The 18,356-nt window shown below is 42.6% G+C and overlaps 1 protein-coding gene across 1 annotated transcript in view; it reads left to right on the top strand.

Annotated features, from left to right (window-relative positions):
* Positions 1-18,356, top strand: part of Slc30a7 (solute carrier family 30 member 7) — a 65,402-nt gene that overhangs the window by 39,246 nt on the left and 7,800 nt on the right. The window contains exons 9-10 of the mRNA XM_036190867.1: positions 11,749-11,839; positions 14,357-14,506. Of these exons, the coding sequence (XP_036046760.1) occupies positions 11,749-11,839; positions 14,357-14,506 (241 nt within the window). The remainder of the gene's footprint in view (positions 1-11,748; positions 11,840-14,356; positions 14,507-18,356) is intronic.

Here is an 18,356-nt window from a genome sequence, read left to right as displayed (position 1 = left end):
CCCCTTCTCCCGTGCTGTCCTCTCTGGCTCTGTGAAGTGGGTGGTCTTGCTCTCCATCCCTATTTTGCTATGAAGTGCTGTCCTGCTATGGGATGGAAAACAATGAGAACTGAACCAAAACAAGCCCTTTCTCCTGATCATTTGGCCATCTTAGTGTATTTGTTAGAGTGATGGAAAGCTGATGTACACAACCAAGTCCAGTGTTAGTATTAATGTGGTGGTTTTTCTATGTAGACATTTCAGAAACTTTCTGAACCTGTGAGTACCTTACTCATGAGTCTAGAATAAATCTGTTAGGATCAAAACGCTCTGGTATCTGCCCGCCTCTTGTCTGTTTTTCAAGCTATGGTTGTTAATAGCACACTTTAGCTTGTTATTTATAGGAGTCACTCTGCACTTGGTTGCCTTTGTTGTGCCTTTGCTCATAGTATCCTGATCTGTGATTCCTTTCTTCTTCCTCTTTCCTGTCCTCCTGAGAGTCTCTAGTGCTCACACTTCTGAAGCTTCCTGGCCCCTGCTCCTAACTACCTAACACCTGAATTTATCATCCTCATTTTCCAGAACAGTGGTGCTATGTGTAGCAGTGTATCAGTAGATAGACACTCCAGTACAACAGGACCCTCACCCTCTGCCTGATGTCAGTAGTGTTTTGAATTCTGGAGACCTGGGTTGAGGATGGGGAAGCTTGGCGTATGGTTCTGCTTTGTCTTTCATGAATGTGGACTGTTGTTCCTTTCTAAGCTTCTGTGTGATTAAATGCCTTTTCATGGGCTGTTGACATAGGATACTTCCAGCATTATAAGCCAAAGTTAGTAATGAAAATAGGAATTGACATTCTGTAGATTGCTTTATGATGCAAAGGGAGTTTTCAAAACCAGAGGGCAAAGATTACTAAATAACAAACAAATCTTATGTTACAGATTCAGAGGCAGTCAGGGCCATTTAGATTTGAATTGCAAAGATATGAGAATTGCATCTTTGCTTTATAAGCGGTAATAAAAACTTAGATATTTTTATATCACAGTAAATATGGAAGTCAGAGGTTACACCTTGTTCAGGTGTTGAGTTTAACTGTTTCCCTACCAAGTACTCAGATGGCCCTATCATGTGCATGGAAGTGGATTCATCAGGTAGGGTTGCATCCAGATTCTGTATACTGTATGAATGTTTGTGTAGCCCTTTTTGTAATTTAACATTTCACATGTTCACGCCTGCCCAATATTAATCGATGTTAAAGTTAATAAACCCCGAGGTTCCAGATTTGATCTTGTACTCCAGGATGAAGCTGCTCAGTGGCAGATTTTGGAAATTTGGAGCATTGAATGCTGTGGGTTTTCTAGTCATAACTTGGATTGGAACCTTTAAACTATGTGCATAACATGTTTTAATCCAAAGCTTTGTGGTTCATATTCAGCTCATTTGGTTTGTGGAAATATCTTTTATGTGACCTGTTAAAGCACATCTGTATTGACAGCCCTGTTGGTCAGATCACACTGTCTTGAGAGTCCTGTCCATGTAATAAAGTCAGTTTTTACATTGATTTTTGCCCAAAGACTAAAAAGTACTTTAAACAACAATGTGTTGTCCTATGACAACATTTTACTTTTGACTGTGTCAAAACCTAGGCATAGCACTTTTTAAGGCATGCATTTATTAACTTTAGTAATAAAGTTAATAATAATTAACTTTAATAACATATCCAATGCTTTGCAAAAGTCAGTTTCTTCGGCTTGAGTGCTTTGTTTTTGTTTTGAAACTAAACAGTGTTTCCAAATTAAAACTGAGCATGAAGCATCAGGAGAAACAGTAAGGAACCTTTCCTGCTAAGTCATGCCAAGTTCTCAGTGTTTCCTAAATTATGAAACAGTAGTATCCAAACTTTGGAACTCTCTTCCCAGGTTTATTCATACAATGTTGCTGCAGTTGTGCCAATGAGGACATTTTTGTTTTCACTGGAGTAGCTTGTATGCTACTGGCAATGACTCTGGCTTATCAGTTGGTCAGAGGTAGTTTATATCTATTCATATCAAAGATATGCATTGATATCAGATGTTTGGGGCTCATTCTGGTGAGCCGCCTCTTCTACCACTTCGGTATGTTATGATGCAGAGTGTGTCTGAACAGCAGTCATGTGTGTGCCGTGTAGCTTCCTTCCTTTCTGTCTTCTGTGACCTCCAGTTAGGAAATTCTCACCATCAAAAAAGTGTTTCCTGACTATCCTGATGCCAGCCGTGGCAGCCTGAAATTCAAGGCTTTTACTTTTTAAAATCAACCCTCCTAGACCTCCTCATTTGAAAAGTTAGCAGCTTTATGTGTTGCATAAATAAATGACATTATTTTAACAGAAGTTTCAGGCTTCCCTCAAGAGTGATTGATGCATTCTTTTTCAGGACCTGCTGAATAGAGGAGAGATCACTAATGAAATATACAGTATATCCAAATCCAGACAACCCTAATGTAGGGCAGAATTTCTTACTTCTGACCACTTATCACTCTTAAGAATTATTACAAGGAAAACACTAAACTCTACCGTAGATTTGTTGCTTTTCTTAAAGGCTTATAAGATACCACTCTTCTGGCCCCCCTCCCCTCCTCTGAAGATTTTAAGTCCAGGTATATTTTCTACAGTGTTATTTGGGATGAATGAGCTATGTTTTTGTGAAGTGGCTGAAGACTGTGTATGAAATAGGAGAGGAAGAGTGAGGAACTGCTGACTACATGGAATGTCCCAGGCTGGTCAGTTATCCCACAGTTTCCACAATCAGTATTCTGAGCAGAGCCCAGCTGGCTTCTCCGCTCAGGCCTCACAAGGCTGTAACTAATGCGTTGGCTGGGGCCGCAGCCTCATCTGAGGCTCAGGGTCATCTTGCAAGCTTCTGTGGTTGTCAGCAGAAATCCTCAACTTGCAGCTGTTGAGCTCACAGTGGCTTATTTCTTCAGAGTCAGCAGGGGAGCCGCTGACCTCAGCCAGCACTCCAGACCCTCTTTTAAGGGCTTGGCTCCTATTAAGTCAGGAATACCCACCCAGGTGTAGTTGGGTTTGTTGTTGTTGTTTTTCTCTTTTGGGGGCCCACCACCCAGCTCCCAAATAAATACATGGAGATTTATTCTTACTTATGAGTGCCTGGTCTTAGCTTGGCTTGTTTCTAGCCAGCTTTTCTAACTTAAATTATCTTGTTTCTCTTTAATTACATTTTACCTCTTGCTTTTTACCTTTCTGTATTCTATATTCTTTCTTTCCTTCATATTCTGTGGGTGGCTGGGTGTCTGGCCCCAGGTGTCTTCTTCTTTTCTCTCTCCTCCTCTCTCAAGCCTAGATTTCTTCTGTTTATTCTCTGCCTGGCAGCCCTGCCTTTCCCTCTCTCCTGCTTAGCTATTGGCTTCTCAGCTCTTTATTAGACAGGCAATGTAACACAACTTTACAGAGTTAAACAAATGCAACATAAAAGAATGCAACACATCTTTGCATCATTAAACAAATGTTCCACAGCATAAATGAATATAACACACCTTAAACTAATATTCCACAACACCCAGGGTTGCTCCCTTGATGAACTAAAAATCAACTTATTTGAACCTTAAATCCGTCTGTTAAGTCGCTTTGCCTTAGTCGTTGTGTTAAAGGAGGTCACAGGCCTCGCCCACACTTGGGAGTGAAGGATTCGGTATCTGAGTGGTTCATGGAGGGGGGGCACTTTAAGGTATGTGCCTCACAGGTTTCTCTTCTCATCTGTTTTCGGAATGTCCCACCCAAACTTAGAGAAGAGCTGGTGTCATTAGTGTGGACTGGAGAAGTGGATGGTGAATGGCTGAACTGGGAGAAGAGCAGGTTAGAGCACAGGGTGCCTATGGTTTCCTCAGGGTCTGTCCTGGCTTCCCTGTTCCACTGCGTTTTCCTCTGCAGCATTTGCACTGTCTCAAGGCATTTTCTTGTTACAGCAGTGCTGTGACTTTGTTTCCTTATAATAAGTCAATATAATGGCATCATTCTTCATTGTCAAAGCCACCAGAAATGATTGGCAGATCCATCCCTGGAGGCCTCAGATTTGTAGTTTGTGAAATAACCTTCAGGCTACAAGAGTTAAGAATTGTTTGATACTTACTCAGTTGCAAATGTATTACAATTCAGAATATTCAGTGCTGTTTTCAAAAAGTATTCTGGAAATTGTGTACAATTTGTGTTCATCCTGAGAATGCAGTATTAGAGAGTTTATGCATATTATTTATCAGATTAAATAATGTAGAGAAAAAGCCGCGAGATCATTGCCAGAGATGCCAACTTGTGGCAGTCCTCCTGCCTCTGCCAAGTGTTGGAACTAGAGGTATGAACTACCATACTGTACTGGATTTGACTCTGTTGCTATTGCAGAGGACCCTGGTTTAGTTTTAGCACCCACATGGTGGCTTACAGCCATCCATATCTCCAGTTCCAGGGGATCCAGCGCCCTCCTCAAACTCCATGGGCACCAAGCACAAGTGTGGCTTCACGTACATGCATTCAGGGAAAAGTAAATAAGTCTGAAAAACAACTTTTTAAAAAAGATAACAGATTGAAGTAGGGCATAGTCCTGCATGCAATCCCAAAATTTAGGAGGTGGAGACTGGGGGGGGGGGGTCCTGCTCAGGGTCATTATCAGCTACATTCTCAGTTCCAGGCCAGCCTTGGCTCCTTGAGACCCTGACTCAAACACACAAAGATAATAAAGTATACATCAAGATCTGAAAGTGCTGAATATTCTTAAATAAATTCTTCCTCACCTGTATGTAAGCATATAATGAAATGCCACATTGCCTTCTGTTTACTAGAGGTTCTTTTTTGAGAGTCACAGAATTGGGGGCACTTGACTCTTACGTTGACGGTTCAGTGCTATATAAATAAAGGATATCCTGTATTCCAGCTATTCTCTGTTAGCAATTGAATGTTTTATACTGAGTGTGTATTTTGCATATGCTTATGTGTGATATATGTATGTGTCTGTTTGTGACTTTGTGTATGTAAAGGCATGTGAACACTTCTACACATGCTTGTGGGGGTCAGAAAGCAACCCCCTGTGTTGGTCCTTGCCTCCTACCTTGTTTGAAGTTGCATGTCTTTGTTGTTTGCCCCTGCGTATTGCAGACTAGCTGGCTCAAAAGCTTCCGTCCATTCTCCTATCTCCACCCCATCTTGTCTCAGGGTCACTGGGATTACAGATGTGCTCTACTGCATCCTGCTCTGTGTGGCTTCTGGGGATTCAAACACAAGTCCTCATACTTGGATCCTCCACACCCACTGAACCGTTTCCCCCAATGTGTTATCTATTTGATAGGTAATTGGACAGGTGCTAAGTGCACACTAGGTTCAGCCCTTGATGCCCGGCCTTGGGAATAAAGCGTGATTGGACTTGACCCTAGGAGACCTAACTGTGCCGAGAAGCCGCAAGCTCTGCGCCAGCTCGAGCCTTGGCTTTGTGTCACTAACGGTTCTTAGCCAGCTCTAAGAAACCACGAGCTGGTTAAGCCTCTCCGAGTTGTTTTTCCCATCTATAAAAGGAGAGAGTTGGCTCAGTGATCCCCATGATCCTGCCTTCATCTGAGATGCTGTGACCCCAACATTTTCTTAAGGATACTTTGGACTGTTGTGAGGATAAAATTGGAAAGCTTTTATGAAGTCACTTTAAAAGCTATTAAGTGCTATATAAACAAATATAGTATTCTTTACTAATTTGATGTTATATGCTGATATTTCTGTTGCCAAAAGCAGACACATGAAGTGTTACAACTATGTCCCAGATGCTTAAGGAAAGGGGCAACCTCTTCATGAGTGTGGGGGTTCCATAGTGTCTGTTATTGTCCTCATTACTGAGTAAGAAACACATACTGTCCTGTGCATTGATTTAGACCCCAGGGTCCAGAAGTTTAGTATAGTTATATGTGAACCACATCCCCAGATGGGATCACTTTGAGAGATCTGTTCTCTACTAGGTTTATGAAATTCAAGATTAATAGTAATCATCCGTGACCGTGGGCTGGTTGTTTAAATACAGCATGTCTACATGTACCTTGCAGTACTGTTAGAGATGGAATGTCTTTGTCTTCTTTTGTCCATTAAAAGGTTCTGAGTGGGGCTAGAGAGATGGCTTGTTAGTTAAGAGGACTTGCTGTTCTTGTAGAGGTCCCACCTCTAACTGCAGTTCCAGGGAATCCAGCGCCCTCTTCTGTCCTCTGTGAGCACCAGACATGCATGTGGTACATCCACACATGCAGGCATCTACACGCATAGTTTTGGGTTTGGTTCTTTTAGTAGACAGACATATACACTTGGCCTTTAGATTTACATTAATTTCAAATGTTCATCTTTTTCTCTCCATATTTATAGGATATAGAAACCCTTAATGATGAGAAGGAAGCATTCACTAAATAAACCAATTTGCAAGAATCATGTAGGTTTGAGGGGCTTTTGTTCTTTTCTTTCTTTCTTTTTTTCCTGAGTCAGGGTCTCACTGTGTAAAGCAGGCTGGCCTTGAACTCATCTGAGATACACCTGCCTCTGCTTCCCAAGTGCTGGGATCAAAGGTATGCACGTGCACTGCCACACACAACCAGCCTGTGTTTTAATTATTGCTAGATATTTTTTCTCAGGTTTAATTACTTAAACTCTGAAGTTTTTAATAAGTATCATTTTTCTTCACAAGTTTTCATAATGTGTATGCCTTTTAAAAGACGTAAAGATTTCACTGTTTTTATTTTTTAAGTGTGTGAGTGTTTACCTACATATGTGTATGTATGTGTTCCACATGCATGCCTGGTGCCCAAGGAGGCCAGAAGAGGGCATTAGATTCCCTAGAGTTGTCATTGGAGGGTTGTGAGCCACTATGTGGATGTTGTGAACTGATGCTGGTCTTTTGCAAGAGTACAAAGTGCTCTTAACCTTTGAGCCATCTTTCCAGACTCCCTAAATTGTTTTATTTGTATATATCTAAGTGTGTCTGTGTATATACACATCCATGGAGCGCCTGTGGAAGCCAGAAGAGGGCACGAGCCCCTGGAGCTGAAACTATAGATACTTGTGTGTTGCTGGTATAAGGTGCTGGGAACTAAACTCAGTTCTACCCACTCTGCATGAGTAGCAAGTACTATTAATTGCTGAACCATCTCACCAACCTCAATACATTGTTTACCTTATTTTTAGTTACTTTTAGGTTATTTAATTTACTATTGAAATATGCTGATTTTTCCCTAAAAGCTGTGTCTGAAATAAAACTTGAATTTATTTTCATTGCAGAGTTACTTGAAGCACAGAGTAAATTTTGCTCATTTAACCTGTTAAAAGGCTTTGGAATTAATTTTGTGTTTATAGTATGATTATAGATTTATGTTGCGCTTTAAAGAATGAAACTATTGCTTTGTTTTACTGGTAAATTCATGCTGAATGAGTCATCCCTTGTCATTTATGAAAGGAAACTAGCGTTCCATTGTGAAAGCTGGAATTGAGTTAGTCAACCAGAAGCGAGCCTCTGACTGTTTCCAGATGCTTGCTCTTCCTTCCCCTGGAGGGTTTGGATGTAGCTCTCAGTCTTACCTCAGCCAGGAATTTGCTAAGCTTGCCTTTTCCTCCATATCCTTTCATTATGGCTAGATAGATCCATGCTGAAATCCGTTTTATGATTCCCCATTATGATAGTTAATCAGAAAAATATAGACAAACTCCTGAGCTAAACACAATTTAAAAGGCAAAACTGGAGTCGCTACAGGCTTTTTTTTTTTTTTAACGTTCTATGGACTTTGAAAATGACCTTGGTTCTGAATTCATTTCCTCCTGTGAGTGAGCAAGCACTGTCTTCCCCAGCTGTTTGGTGTCCTCCCAAAGCTCCTACACCTGACACCCTGACACCATTTCAGATCACTGTTAGGAAAGCTGTGTGGCGTGCCCATGGCTGCAGTGGGGTGCTTGCTGTGACGGGTAGCCGTTCCAGTTTTCTTAGAAGAGCCCGGTCAGTAAAGGTGATGGCTGGCCCTTTAAGTATGTGAAGCCCTTTCTGACGTACCCTTTCTTTTCCCTGAGAAATGAAGCTGGAGGGAAGGAACATAGTAATCTTACATCCTCCCTCTCATTTCTTTGTCTCAAGTCTTCATGCATCTCAATAGTGTGGGTGCTAGACAGAAACAGGGGTTCCTCTTCAGTGTAGGTGAGTTCATTGACAGCCAGTAGTCTTACCTGTCCAACTCCTTGATTCTCCTCTAGTTGGTTTTCTTTCCAGCCTTCTCCGACCTAACCATGACTCCCAAAAGTGGGTGACGGAAGGCCTGGAACCTATTGTATTGTTTTAAGTAATGGCCTTCTGGTTGTATTTCCTTCCTTCATTGTGACATGTAAGCTACTGGAGATGCCTTTTCTGTTACCACGTGTTTCATTACTGAGTCTGCACTCCTGTGTTTTCTGTTAATATTTCATATATTCTGAAAGGTTTAGTAATTTTCAACGACCTAAAGTGTACTCCTTGAATTAATTTTATTCTGTTCCATACATAGTTATACACCAAACACTCAAATGCTGGGGATACAAACAGAAGTTCTAATCCATAAAGTACTTTTCAGTATATAGAAAGGAAAGCAGCTTGATGATTTTGCAATATAATAATCCTATAGATACCACTGATATTTTTTCTGTCTTTTTCTAAGACAGTCTTTCTAGTTGTCACAATCTGGCCCCAGGCTCATGAGTGCTGGGATTACAGGCATGTGCCACCATGCCCCACATCATTCATGTTTTTATAGGAATGAAGAGTAGACATTGCATATAGTTCAGGGGACAGTTCATGATCATACCTCAATGGAACATACCCTAATGTAAGTCAGACTTGAGTATTAAAGAAATCATAGAAGCCGAACAAAAGGCCCACTTAAGAACATTCTAGGCAGAGACTATAGCATTAGCCAAAGCATGACAGGAAGGAACGGCACAAGGTGAGGTATGTCATGTTTGAAGAGCTTAAATGTGAAGCAGGGATTGAGAGGAGGTAAAGGTAGAGGGATCAGAGACCTCCCTCCTCTCAAAAAATAGTACCATGTTAAAGAGCTCATTTCATCCCTTAGGAAGTGGGGAGCTTCTGACCCAGCATTTAGTAGGGAACATAGGATCAGGCGCTTGTTTGTTGTGGGTTAGCCTCATAGCTGTATAGAAAATAGCTGTTACGTATAGATGCAGAACAGATCCCACAGAAACCTAGTAGCTAAAATGCATTCTTATCTTCTAGTCTGTAGCTCAGGAGGCTGTGGGCATGGCTAACTGGGAGTTCTCACAAGGCAGCAATCACTTTGTCAGCCTGGGCTGCAGTCTTTGCAGGATCAGCTGACGGAGAAGCCACTTCAGCCTCCCTCAAGCAGCTGCTGACAGTTTTCTGTTGTTTGGGGCTAGTGGACTGGATTCTAGTTCCTCTCCAGAGGTGTCCCTGCTTCTCTTGACCCGTGGGCCTTTTGGGAAAAGCGCTTGCAATATGGCGGCTGTGAGGTGGCAAGTGAGAGTGGAAGAGGCAGCTAGGTCAGAGGCCAGAGTGTTGCCGCTAGTCAGGAAGCCGATTTCATCACTTGTCGTACTCTGTCCGTGAGTAGCAAGTTGTTAGGTCTCCCTCTAACCTAAACACATTTTAGGGGGTAGAGGACCCGGGAACATGAATCCCAAGGGTCTTGGGAGCCATCTTTGAAGCATCCTGCCAAGTGGATTTAGGGTAGTTAAGATTAAAGGCCAAGGAACACTTTGAGGTTAATGTAACAATCCAGGTGAAAGATCTGGAAATCACTGTGGCTATGAAGTAGGGTGAACTAGTTAAAAACTCTCCTGGGTGTAGGATCAGGACATCTCATTAATTTATAGAGCATGAAGGCTCTAGGGTTAAGAAGGAGTCACAGATGATTTTTGATTCTTCATTCTTGTAGATGTCTTACTGAACAAATACATTTTACTTAAGTATGACTGAAACTCCTGTCCAGGTTGAAAATGCCATCTTCTCGGCTCCCTCGCCTCCATACTTAGTGAACTGACTTGTCCTCAACCTGGCCGTCACTGTGTGCTCCCCTACATTGTAAGATCCCACTATTTCTGTCTGTTTAATCTCCTCTGTGTTTGTTCCCACTGCTGTTCCTATTTACTCAAGAAATCATTCTATACTTAAAAAAGTCGGGAACACACTTCTAATTCTTTTTCTGTGTCCTTTTCTTTAATCTAGATTCTAAAATACCCCCTATCTGTGTATCTCTCAGTTATTCAGCCAACACTTATCACGCGCATACTTGGTGACCAGCACTTTACTAGGCCTCCTTGGGAATATGATGGTGAGCCAGACAATGCCCCTGTTCCTTTGGTCTGCATTAGTAGTTGCTCTTCCTTCTCACCTGTCAGAAATAGCAGGAATCCTTTAGGCACAATTCTGACTATGATGGTGAGGCAGACATTGCCCCTGTTCCTCTTGGTCTGTATTAGTATCTCTTCTCATGTTAGAAATATCATGAATCCTTCAGGCACAGTTCCATTTCTACTTTGCTGTGAGATGCTTTGAAATCACAGGGATGAATTCCCATGGTCCCCACCTCCTGCAGATGCTTCCAAGAGAACTCTATATTTGCCATTTAGAGATTGCGTGAGGTTGAAAGTGAGCAGTGGCTTCAGTTGTTAAGGTCAGTGAAGTTATTTCTGATTTCTCCCCTTGGTCTATAGCCAACAGTGGAGCAGAGTGTCACCCCCTGACTTACTGGAATCACCTGCAGAGCTTTGCAGACCTGTAGATGAGTGGACCTTCCTTAGATATGCTGGTTCTTCATGTCAAAACTGAAAGCAAAATGAGCTCCAAAGTGAATTTGGTGACTAGCCAGGTTAGAGAGTATTTCACTAGCATCCCCCTTAGCATTGTGCTGTTCATTTTGTTTCAACACGGTCATCCAAATAACCCAAAGCAATAATTGGAATGTTGGGTGAAGATCACTTGTGTCCACAGTGACCTTTGCACCGCATTCCTAGGGCATCCTCATCCATCTGTGGAAGTAACCAGGCCACTCTACTTTAAATAATGAAAATATGACTGATAGGGCGGGGGTGGCTTAGCAGTTGTGAGCACTTGCTGCTCTTGCAGAGGACCAGAGTTGAGCTCCCAGATCCTACACTGGGTGACTCACAGCTGACAGCCCCAGGGGATCTGACGCCCTCTTCTAGCCTTCTCAGATATCCACAGGCACAGGTGCATGAGTACTGTGCATGCACACACGCTTCTTTTTGAGCTATGACTGGTAAATAAATAACCAGATTTAGAAATAGTAGATAGGCCAGGCGGTGGTGGCACACGCCTGTAATCCCAGCACTCAGGAGGCAGAGGCAAGGGGATCTCTGTGAGTTCAAGGCCAACCTGGGCTACAGAGTGAGTTCCAGGAAAGGTGCAGAGCTACACAGAGAGACCCTTTCTCAAAAAACAAAAACAAAAAGAAAAGAAAAGGAAAGAAAGAAAGAAGGAAAGAAAGAAGGAAAGAAAGACAGAGTAGATAAATCAATGGATACATTAATGGATATATTCTCTCTAGATCCTTTACTCAATAACTCTCTAAATCTATGAGAAATTTGGAACAAAGATCAGTAGATTTTTTTTTTTCTGAAATTCTATTAAATCATACTCTGTACTTTAAGGAAGTATAGTATTACCATCTTGCAAACTGGGATTTTTTTTGGGGGGGGGCAAATAGAGATTATTAAAACATGGCTTAATAAGTTTTTTTTTCCTTTAGTGTTATTCCTCTTTTAAGAGAGTCTGTTGGAATATTAATGCAGAGAACTCCTCCCTCGTTGGAAAATACACTTCCCCAGTGCTATCAGAGGGTAAGATTGGCAAACTTTTGGAGTGTATGTTGTTTCCAAACTGTTAGGATTTTCATCTTGTATAAATATGGGTGGTATGTGCTTATAATGTAATCTTTCTTCCAAGACTGCATGGTGACCATGAATGTCATTCATATAAACCCAAGTAAACTCATTAGAAAGTAATGAGTTTACTACTACACTTCCCTAAAGAAAATGTGTGTACTGTCTGTGTCTAGATGAGCTATTAAAAGAAAAAGAATATGTTAACTGATGAAATAAGCATATATTATAAGTATATAACTGTCTTAGTCAGTGTTCTATTGCTATGAGAGGCACCATGACCAAAGCAACTCTTATAAAAGAAAGCATTGAATTGGGGGCTTGCTTGTAGTTTCAGAGGTTTAGTCTGTTTCATTATGGCAGGGAGCATGGCAGCAGGCAGGCAGGCATGGCGCTAGAGCGGTAGCTGAGAACTACATCCTGATCTGCAGGCAGAGAGACAGACAAACAAAGACACACATACACACACTGGGCCTGCTGTGGTCTTTTGAAACCTCAAAGGCCTCACCTAGTGACATACCTCCTCCAACAAGGCCACACCTCCTAATCCTTCTCCCACCCTGGGGACTAAGCATTCAAATATATGAGCCTATGGGGACCTTTCTCATCCACACCACCACACCAGTGTATTTAAAAATACCTATTTCTATGCATATGCATGTGTTTCTGTGTATGTATGCTGTGTGTGTGGGTACCTTTTGAGAACAGAAGGAGCATCAGAGCCCCTGGAGCTGGATTTCCAGCAGTTGTGAGCTGCCTGACGTGGGTGGGTGCTGGGAACTGAGCTCCAGTTCTCTGAAGAGCAGCAAGTACTCTTAACTGCTGAAACCATCTCCCCCACCTTCTCGATGATTTTGTTTGTTATGTTTCATTTTGTTTTGTTTTTGTGGTGTCCACTGTGTATCAGATCCTTTTCTAAAACACTAAAGACACATGGTGAACCAAGAAAGACACTATGCTCTCATGGAGCTCACAGTCTACTAGGCACAAACATGTTAAGTGATGTTGGTGATACAAAAATGTCCGTGATGTGACTATGAGAAATGAAATGAGAATGTGGTAGATGTGGACGGCTACATCAGATTCAGCAAGGAAGCTATATCAAAGGAAACTGAAACCCTCATGACCAGAAGTATTCAGTCATATACAAATCCTTAAGAAGAATGTTCCAGAATGCGCGCGCGCGCGCGCGCGCGCGCGCGCGCGCGCACACACACACACACACACACACACACACACACACACACACAAAAAAAACCACTAATGGGAGGCAGCTATGGCTGGAACTAATTTAGTGTATTTGAAGACTAACAAAACAGGTTTTGTGGCTGCAGCATGATAAATAAGGGGGAAAGTGATTGGCAGGTTGGAAAGAAGGCAAGGACCAGATGTTAGGAGGTCTTGGTCATGTTAAGAGGCTTAGATTTCACTCTCAGTGGGAAGATCTGGAATGGCACAGTGGGAATGTAATGAATTTTGTGCTTTAACAAGATTGTCCTATGTAGAGAGCATGTTTTAAAAGCTGGCTCAGACTTCTGTCATTGGTTTGGAGGTTTGCATTAGTGAAGGGGAAGGTGCTGTCTCACAGCTTGGTGTACGGTAGTGCTACTGTTGAGGCTGAGACGAGGGTGGGAAGTGTTGGAGAGCAGGAAGTTGATTCCGAATAAGACTGTTTCTAATACATTCGGACATTTAGGGAGGACGACAGCTAACTAGCACATCTGGCATCGTGGGCCCTGCTTAGGACTGAAAAGATTTAAAGACAGGCCAGGAAGTAGCTCAGGAGCAGAGTGCTAGCCCGCATGTGCAGGCCATGGGTTAGGTTCTTGGGGCTGGGACATGAGGGCATGTCTGAAGCATGGAGAAGGCATGTGGTGACCCTGGGAGAGGACAGAGTTCTGCTCTCTTGGCTCTGTTTTCACCTCCAAATTCAGAGCATGGGTGGAAAAGCCAGAGAAGGAATAGGGGAGCTGCAAAATCAGAAAATGGAGAATGGTCATCTCACTGTCCTACTTCTTAACTGCGTGTGCTGCGTTCTGTCCACTTTGTGTAGGTATTCAAAATTGTATCTTCAATAAAACAAGTGCCCCTCTGGCCTATTAACCTTTACAAGGAACCTTTTCAATGGAATGAATTTTATCACTTCTAAGTCTCTGTTGATTTCTGGCCTTGGTTTCCTCCCCCTTTTTCTGTGGTCTGCTGTGTCATACTTTGTCCTGCTTTGTAACCCGGCTATAATCACTTCTCTGGTCCATGTGTGAAATGAGAATGTCCCTCTAGTTCCCCTCAGGTGTCTCTACAGAATTTGATAAGTGTTCGTTCATTCTCTTTCTCCAGTCTGTCTCAATGTCACCGGAACACGAGTACTCCACAGGCATTTGTCCCAGCACCCCCTTTTTCTGATTTGCCTGATAGTTATATGTAGGTGAGAGGGGCAGTCTTGATCGTGATGCTGACATCTGACCCGTGTTTCAGGTGCAACACTTACAAGGAGTTTACAGCCTACAGGAACAGCACTTCTGGACGCTCTGTTCTGATGTTTACGTTGGGACCTTGAAGCTCATAGTCGCCCCTGATGCGGACGCCAGGTGGATCTTAAGCCAGACACATAATATTTTTACTCAGGTATGACTTGTTACAAACCTCTTTTAAGAGTCTTACGTTTCTCTGTATCTGCTAGCTTTAAAAATCCTATGTTTAACATATCAAATATTGACGCTACTAAAGGAAAAGAGCAGGAAACATTGCTCTCCAACCTGAGTCAGCAGTTGGAAGGCCTTTAAAAATCCTCTACTACGTTCGTTCCTTCCTTCCTTCCTTCCTTCCTTCCTTCCTTCCTTCCTTCCTTCCTTCTTTTTCTCTTTCTCTTTCTCTTTCTTTCTTTTTCCAGTGCTGGCTGTTGACCCAGGGCCTCCCACTTCAGTTAGTATTGTTGAATGGAGTCTAAGCATTCCTCTAAGCAGAATTACTTTTCTATGATGTAGTGTCACTGGGAACATATTTCTCTCTGTCTCTCCCTCACATCTTCAGACATGAATATACTATGCAGTCTAGTTAAATTCAAGGCGTTACAGAAATTAGAGAGTCTGCCTCCTGATGAGAGACTCACATGCTTAGGTTTCTTATGAATGAATTACTGACAGATCTAATGTTAATTAGGATTTACATAATCCCAATCTTAGATGCAGTTAAGACTCTGGTATACTGTGTGCTGGTTCCACTTGCTCAGAATTTTAACAGCTTTTTGAGAGACACAGTGTATAAATGTGTCTCATCTCTATAAATGTGCATCACCGTGGCTTTCATAATGAAGCCTTGGAGGCCTATGCAGTGTATCTGAATACTTCGCACTGGCCCCATGTTTCAGGGACAAAGGAGAAGGGACGTGGCAGTAACCTTCTGTTTCCTGCCCCCTCCAGACCACGGTCTTCTCCTTTATCCTGTGTCTTCTCCTAGTGCTGCACCCATCCTGAGGGGCTTCTGTGGATTTCTAGGACAGCAGCCTGCACACCTTGCACACTCACGGCGTTGTCACCGAGTCACGTTTTTCTGTGAAAAGGCGTGCAGTTTCTAGTTTGAGAACGCGTTCACAGCAGCCGCCTGTCAGGGCTGCTGAAGCTGGAACGGCAGCAGCAAAGGGAGGCTTCCGAAGCCTTAACCCTGCCTTTGAACGTTCCTTCAGCTGCCTCTTCGGTCTCAGAAACGATATTTGAGCTGTTTATCAGCTGAGGTCCTGACTAGTTGATTTCATTCCTTGTAGGGATTCTCTTTGAGGCTTTCTGTAAAGGTAATCAAAGCCCTTCCCCATGCCACCCGGTAGAAGTAGGGGTCACATTCTAAAGTAACTTGTATTTACACTTGGTGATTCTAAAGGTTTTTAATCCTTTTTTTAGTGCTCACATACCAGAATAGAATAGTTAAATAATTTATTTCCTTTTCTGCTTATGCAGTGGTAATGTGTGTCCTTGAAGCATGAATAAATGTCAGAGCTTGCTGTAACAGATTCCATTTCAGGAGAGTAAAATTTTAAATTACTTTGTATTTTAAGTTACGTCTTACTTAGAACTCTCACTTATCAAAATGAAACCTAGTTGACTGCTTTTTCAAGGGGGCAAAAATTATCACACACAGTGAGATATCTCAGCAACTAAAGGACCTCACTGCCAAGCCTGGTGACCTGACCTCACATGATGGAAGAGCAAATTGACTCCCCTGACCTCCACAAGCACCCCCACCCAAAATGAGTAGATGTAAAGTCAATGAATCCACTTTTTAGACTCGCACTGATGCTTTTTCTTGTAGAAAGTGTCTGTTCTTCCTTCTAAAGGAGGACTTCCTGCTGAGGTGACTCTGTGTGTTTGGTGTCTTTCTTCCCGCTGACCCTGAGTGAGAATGTAGGGGTGGGCTTTGGTTACAGACTGTTTTCATGAAAGCTTGTGTTAGGTAACTTTAAACAGAAAGAAACAGAAATCAGACAGTTTGAAGTTTCTATTTAATTACGTGGTCTACGTCTGTGTGATTTTAGAACTGTGTGGCCTTGTCTTTTTATCATTTTCCAGAGTCACCAATTTCTCTTCAGCTGCTAAAGATAGGCTTGTGCATGAGAGTGGGGGAGGAGAGGGAGCTGCTGGAAGTCACTTGGGGGCTTGTACCCCTTTAGGAATAGTAGTGAGGTGTGATCCAGTGTGGAAGGTCCTAGTTGTCTTGTGAAGCAAAGTCTTCCTCAGTGTCCGTGTAAACTAATGTTTTGAAATGAATGATCAGTTGATAACTGGAGAAACGGAAAGTTTGTTTCTGTGTTTACTTAGAAACAGACAGAAGGGGAGACTCTGGGTTAGAAGCAATTCGGTGGTTTATGGCTTTTGTCTAAACTGGCCAAGATGACTTGTTAATGGTACACTTCACAATTATGGTTGCAGCCTTAATATACTCTGTTTATTAGAAATAGTATTTGAAGAAAAAAAGTCTCAAATATGTTCAAAGAAAGATCTAGAATGTACTTGAGGTTCATTATCTTCCTCCATTCCTTAAAGCACAAAAGATAGCCAAACTACTACACGTTCTCTCCTGGCGGAACCCCACTCAGTTTCCCAGCCCGCTCTCCCCATTAGTCCAGTTAAGTCCTGAGCCCCCGGCATCCTGAGCCCCCGGCTTCCTGAGCCCCAGCTTCCTGTCCTCTGACCTCAAAATAGAAGTGAACAGTGTATCCAGGAAGGAATCAAAAAGCCTCCTCCCAAACACGAGTCAGCATCCCTAAATTACAGAAACGCTCTGCCTCCGCCGGCCTCCTGTGTTCATACCCCTTCTCTGACCAGCAGCATCTGGTCTTGTGCTCTCTGCTTGAGCGGTGTGCACAGAAGAAAGGGTCGTATCCCTTCTCTAAGTAGGTTTCCAGTTCCCTCCCCTTCCAACCCTCTTTTTTCCTTTTTGTAATGAGCTTTAATGTTTGTTGGGTATTGATTTATTTCATTTGCCTGCTCTGCAGACTTTTCCTTAGCCATTTTTCTCACCTTCCTTTATCATGTGTACCTAAAGTCCAGGAGGCTAAGTAGACAGCTGTGGGATCTTTTGTATCCCTAGGTCTGTTGTTTCCATTAAACCATATGGTCTATGTGTTCATTGGCTGGTTGGCAGTAGCGGACACAATAATGATGGTGGTGGGCGGTGGCAACACTGGCACTTACTGAGAGCCCGAAAGGTGTCAGTCACAGTGATGGGAATTAATGTGTTCATTACCACAGGCGGTTTACAGAAAAAGATACCAGATCTGGTTTCTTTCTTGTTCCTTTTGTTTGTTTTGTGATGTTAAGTCAGCACTGAGCTGTATCCCCAGTTCTTGGTTCTTCTCTGGCTGTGTCATTAAGTAGCCCAGGCTGGCCTTGAACTTGCTCTGAAGCTAGGGCAGCTTCAGAGTTGTGGGCTTCCTGCCCCTGCCTCTGTTTCAAGAGCACTGGGAGAACAGGTGTGTCGTGATAACCAGTTATATTGTTATTCTTGACTTACAATTTAGTCATATTTATTTACGTTTCATTAATCTGTAGTATCTGTCGTGGAAAAGAAAATAGTTCTGCATTACTTCATTTTACATTTTAAAAAAATTTTATATGTGTGGTGTTTTGCCTGCATGTATGTCTATGCATCATGTGTGTGCCTAGTGTCAGCAGAGGGCATCAGATCCCTGGGACTGGAATTACAGATAGCTGTGAGCCACCGTGTAGGTGCTGGGAATTGAACCTGGGTCCTCTGGAGGAGCAAGCAGTGCTCTTCATCTCTGGGCCATCTTTCTAGCCCACCTTTTGTATTTCAAAGGAATAAAGATTAACATGTTCAGTCAAAAACTCAACAAAAATGTATCTCTCGCTTTGGTCCAAGAGAATACAAATACAACAACAATCTCTACAGTCATATTCCTGTTCGTTTGTCTGACTTCACCTTCTTTCGTGGAGCACCAGACTGACTTTTGGGGTGGAGACAG

Source organism: Onychomys torridus, chromosome 6, assembly GCF_903995425.1.
Source record: "Onychomys torridus chromosome 6, mOncTor1.1, whole genome shotgun sequence".
Taxonomy (NCBI): domain Eukaryota; kingdom Metazoa; phylum Chordata; class Mammalia; order Rodentia; family Cricetidae; genus Onychomys; species Onychomys torridus.
Note: the sequence above shows the minus strand (reverse complement) of the source record. Positions and strands in the feature narration are given on the sequence as shown.